Genomic DNA, 5047 nt, shown 5'->3' with positions numbered 1-5047 from the left:
GGAGTGAGTATTAAAAATTTATAGGTCAAGGTCATGAACAAAAGTGCAAAAATCCTAAACAAAACATTAGGAAAAGGAACCAGTAATACATAAAAGGACAATATATGACAAATTAAATTGGGCTTATTCTAGGAATGCTGTATTAACAGTTTAATGGAGAAATATCATACACCTCAATAGATGCAGATCAAGTGTTTGATAAAATTCAACATATATTCATGGTAAGCATGGTAAGTACTCTTAGAAAACTAAGAATTTTTTTGAAAAGTCCTTAATCTAATACAGGTTAAGTATACCATCCCTGAAGTGCTGTTTCAGATTTTGGAATACTTGCATCATACTTACTGGTTAAACATCCATAATCTGAAAATCTGAAATCTGAAATGAGCACTTCCTTTAAGCATCACAGAGGCACTCAAAAAGTTTCAGATTTTGGAGGACTTCGTATTAGGTATACGCAACCTGTAGAAGGACTCTACATATATTTTTAAAACCTATCATAGTGAAATGTTGGAAGTTTTCCTCTTGACATCAGGAATATAACAAGAATTCACATCATCATCACTTCTAATCAACATTGTACTGGAGGGGTCTGGCCAGTGTCGTAAGGACAAGAAATGAAAGTATAAAGCCTCAAAAGGAAAAAACAGAATTATCATTATTTACATGTGGTATGATTGTGTATGGAGAAAATCCAAAAGGATGTAGGGATAAACCAACAGAATAAGCAAGTTTAGCAACGTTGCCCAACACAAAATCAGTATACAAAAATATATACCAGCTCTAAACAGAACACAAGGATTTTTTAAAGATACCATTTATAATAGTTATCAATTTTCTAGGAATAAATTTTACAAAAGACACGCATGACTTCTTCAGAGAAAATTCAAACTTTATTGAGAGAATTTTCAAATTTTCAGTCACATTTTCAATGTGACATCAGCCATGTGTGTAGCTTCAGCTTGTCTTCTTTTTAACTTATGGTTGCCCATCTCCTAAAATATAAACATAACATTTGAGTTCATTACTTAGCAGAACTTTACTGAGATGATACTAAAAGCACACAAACAACACTAGTTTTGGTTTTTTAAGATGAAATGAAAACCAGAACCCTAACCACTGCATAGACTTCTATGCTAATGTACATTTTCAGGCATATGTGTACTAATTCTTAAAATTCATCACTCTAGTGGTATGAGGAAACAAAGACTTCTCAAGCTAGAACAGATTAAATGCCATGAGCCCATTTAAAGATAATTTTAAGTGGAGGGCAAAAACAGCCACTGATTTCAGTTTTGTTTTGTTTTGATTTTTTAATCAAACAAAAACTCCAGGAAGCAAAAAACAAGCAAGCAAACACAGTGTCACTCAAATGTATTGACTAAAAACACTCTACTAATTATATATTAGCTAAGGAATTGTTTAGCTGACTAAAGAGAGGTCAAAGAATGCCGTTCCATTTGGTTTGTCTCTTTTGTGCAAAAGTGCAAAAATAATTCATTCATCTAGTTAAATCTTTATGTGGACTCTTTATACCAGAGTGACCATTTGTCTACCTGTTAACCTGATGTATTCCTTTCCCTCTCAAAAGTGTCCTGATTTAGATGATAAAAATTATATGGTTGGAGGCTAGATATGCCTGTTAAAAAAAAAATACGTAGTCTTACTGGTTTATTTAAGCTACTACCATATAGATGACATTAAAACGTGAGGGAAAATGCTACTGTTTCTCAGTCTAGCTCGCAATTTTAAAAAAAACAACAAACCAACTTGGAAAATTCAAAACATACAGATCTATCTTACTTGTTAGTGCCTAAAAGCGATTTGTGATAAACAATTCTGGCAAAATTTTTTTTAAAGCAACACTATGTGTCATTTAGATACCCAATTGCCCCTGGGGTATGTTAAGTAATATATATGCTTTTTAAAGTGTTTGATCACTTGCCTTGAGTTTTGGAAGATTTCTACTCCAAAGTAATAATACTTTCATATTTTATAATTCAACAACATGGCTTTGACCCAATTCATTTTTTCCCTGACACTGTCTTTGAATCAAGTATTTGGTGTCTGAACTACCTTTCAAATAATATTTGTATGTGAGACTTGTTATTAAAGCATATTATAGAAAAAGAGTAACCCCATGACTTCCATTCTGAATGAATAACGTACCTGCTTCTTTAGTCTTAGCACGCTCCGGATTAGGTGGAGTCTTCTCTTTTACATCAGAGCCGTCTCCACGCTCATTCCCAGTGTTTTCCAGATCCATTTCCTGGCAATCACCTTCCACTTTACGTTCTCATATAAATAAAAAAAATTATTGATATAAGTAAGCAGTAAACTATAAATTAGTGTTATTAAATAAAGCTCTGTAGGCTTGTATTCTAACAAATGTGAGGCATGAGTGCAATGGGCGTTGGAATTTTCTGCTAGAAAATGGGGAAGAATATTATCTCTACTAGGAAGTTTTCTTTTCCTACGACTGTTTAAGACAACTTAGTTGTCACTTTCACGATCTGCATATACTTCTGTTACTGTAAATCACTCATTAGAGCAGTATTTATTTACATGAATTTCCCTGATTAGATTGCAAGCTCAAGGAAGAAATCATTCTCTCATTTATATCCTCAGTACTTAGTACATTTCCCGGCACCTAGTAAGCCCCAGTAAATGAATGAAAAAAATGTCTGTAAAAACATTAACATAAGACAAACCCAAATTAAAGAACATTTTACAAAACAACTGGTTTGGATTCTAGTTGTCAATGTCATGATAGGCAAAGAAAGACTGAGGAGCACTTCCAGATTAAAGAAGACCAGAGAGATATGACAACTAAATACAATGAGTAGTCTTGGATTAGATCCTGGATCAGGAAAAAAATCCTATAAAGGACATTCCTAGGCCAACTGACAAAACTGCAATAGACTATATGTTAGATGTTTTCTCAAGGCCAATTTTCCTGAATTTGATAATTGTTCTGAGGTTATTTAAGTGATTACTCATATTTTTAGCAGATACATACTGAATTACTTACAGAGTAAATAGTTGTGATATTTGAAACTTACTCTCAAGTGGTTCAGCAATAAAATATTAATATGGCAAAAACAGGGAGATAAGTGGCAAAATGTTATAGCAATTGGTGAATCAAGGTGAAGAATAAACAGAAGTTCACTGTACTTAGATAACTTTTCCTTACATTTTAAATCCTTTCTAAGTAAAAAGTTAAAAAATGAATATATGACAAATAGATAATGGTTCAGAAAGACAAAAGTATTGAAGACTTTTAATGGTAACTAAAAGGATTTCACATTTTTATTTCTCTGAATTATGACATTTTCTAAAAATTGCTGTGTAAGAGCTAACCATAACATATCTAGGTTTGCTCAAACTTTTAATGCAATGACGTATGCCCAGAAAAATAATATCCCAATAAAACCAAGTTTAACTCATGAAACAGTTTACAATTTTTTCTAAATTTAATGTAGTTTCCTTTTGTTTGCTAATATAGAGTTTGGCAAGGATTGTATTTTCCAAGTATGCCAAAGAACTCTTAAGATATAAGATAAGTAAAATGCCGAAGAGAAAATTTATCACAAGAAGGACTACGGCAGCTGAAAACTACATTATTCCCTTACGAAGGATTACCTTACAGGTTTCCAGCCAATTTTTAGGGGATGGTTTATTTATTCCTGTTACTAGTATAACATCATACATGAAATACAAAATGCTCCTCCATGCCCTTCTCACCTTCAATCGGAGGTGTTCTTTCTCTCTCTCGTCCAGGTTCAATATCCTGATTGTCAGTTGGTGGTTCCTCTTGCTGAGATTCACCGGGCTTTTGAGACATGGGGGGAGAGTAGATGCAAATCGAATACTGTTATTAACACCATGGCAATAGGAGTCACAAATATACATACTATGTGAAGATAGCTAGTCACAAATAAATCTGAAGAGGTTTTTCCTAGCCTCTCTATAAGCATTCTTAGGAAAAGTTATTCTTCCTATATAGAAAATACTTTAAGGAGTTACCTGCAAGGACCGATAATTCTGGAACCCATCTTCATCTTCTTTGGGCTGTATTATTTATTAATAAGCATGATAGGAAAGTCATAAGGACTATTTCCAGACTCCTAACAACATACATATGCAGACAATATCAGAAAATAGGTCTCCTTGCTCAATATCTCATTAATGTGATTTAGTTTGCAACTATTTTCAACAGGGAAGTCCTTTATATAACAGATCTATATTGGTTCAACAATGTTTTCGATTTTCTTTCAGAAAAATACATTTCTGCCAATGGAAATAAGATACTGAAAGGTACTCACAGCCACGAATGCAAACACATCGGGAGCCTCCTGACCATCTCCTCTTCCTCTGGATCTTGATCTCACTCGTGCACTCATCGCTCCAACTAGAAGATCGTGAACTGAAGACTGCAATAAAAAGGAGTAATTATACTCGACTCTTTCCATGGCCATCTGCTGATTGTAATTTTTTTTTAAATTTTGTGAGATTTCCATAATAGGTCCTGAGTTAATAATAACTACGCCTGGTTTCCAATCACATCAAATAAATCTATCTGCAAACTGCTTTGTTTCTTCCACAGCCAACTTGGCAGAGAAGTGATCTTCAAGTCCTAGATCAAAACATGGGGTCTTTCCTAAAGAGACTTAATTTCATAACTGAATTCCATTACGAAGAGATTTTTTAATATTCAGCCACCCCAGGTCCCCTCCTCCCCAGGTCCCCACTGTCCTCTGTCGGCAGTTTCAAGCGCCTCTGGGACTCAAAGATACCTCAAAAAGTACCCCCAAGTTTCACTCCATCTGATCCCTCTCCCCTCCGTGGCCCAACTTCCTCCCTCGCCGCAGCCCTGCCACAACCACAAGGTCATGGCGGTGCCACCGCCTGTGAGGCCCTTCCTTCACCGAGGCCACGGACTGTGCTGCCCGACCCGCCTGAAGCCCACCAGCTCCTCCTCACACTTAAACTCCCAGGAGGAACGATCGGTGGACCCACCCATTGAGTCTCAGTCTCAGGTGAAAGA

The 5047-nt window shown here is 35.3% G+C and overlaps 1 protein-coding gene across 1 annotated transcript; it reads right to left on the bottom strand.

The window, feature by feature from the left end:
- Positions 1 to 871: 871 nt before the first annotated feature.
- PAGE4 (PAGE family member 4) lies at positions 872 to 4428 on the bottom strand. Its single transcript, XM_005593569.4, has 4 exons — positions 4326 to 4428; positions 3745 to 3832; positions 2170 to 2295; positions 872 to 995 (listed from the first exon to the last, which is right to left on the bottom strand). Exons 1-4 carry the CDS (start codon positions 4401 to 4403, stop codon positions 979 to 981), a joined length of 309 nt encoding a protein of 102 aa, XP_005593626.1. The 5' UTR covers positions 4404 to 4428; the 3' UTR covers positions 872 to 978.
- Between the last annotated feature and the right edge of the window lie 619 nt (positions 4429 to 5047).

This window comes from Macaca fascicularis, chromosome X (assembly GCF_037993035.2).
Source record: "Macaca fascicularis isolate 582-1 chromosome X, T2T-MFA8v1.1".
Classification (NCBI taxonomy): Eukaryota; Metazoa; Chordata; class Mammalia; order Primates; family Cercopithecidae; genus Macaca; species Macaca fascicularis.
The sequence above is the reverse complement of the archived record's forward strand: the minus strand, read 5'-3'. Positions and strand labels throughout refer to the sequence as shown.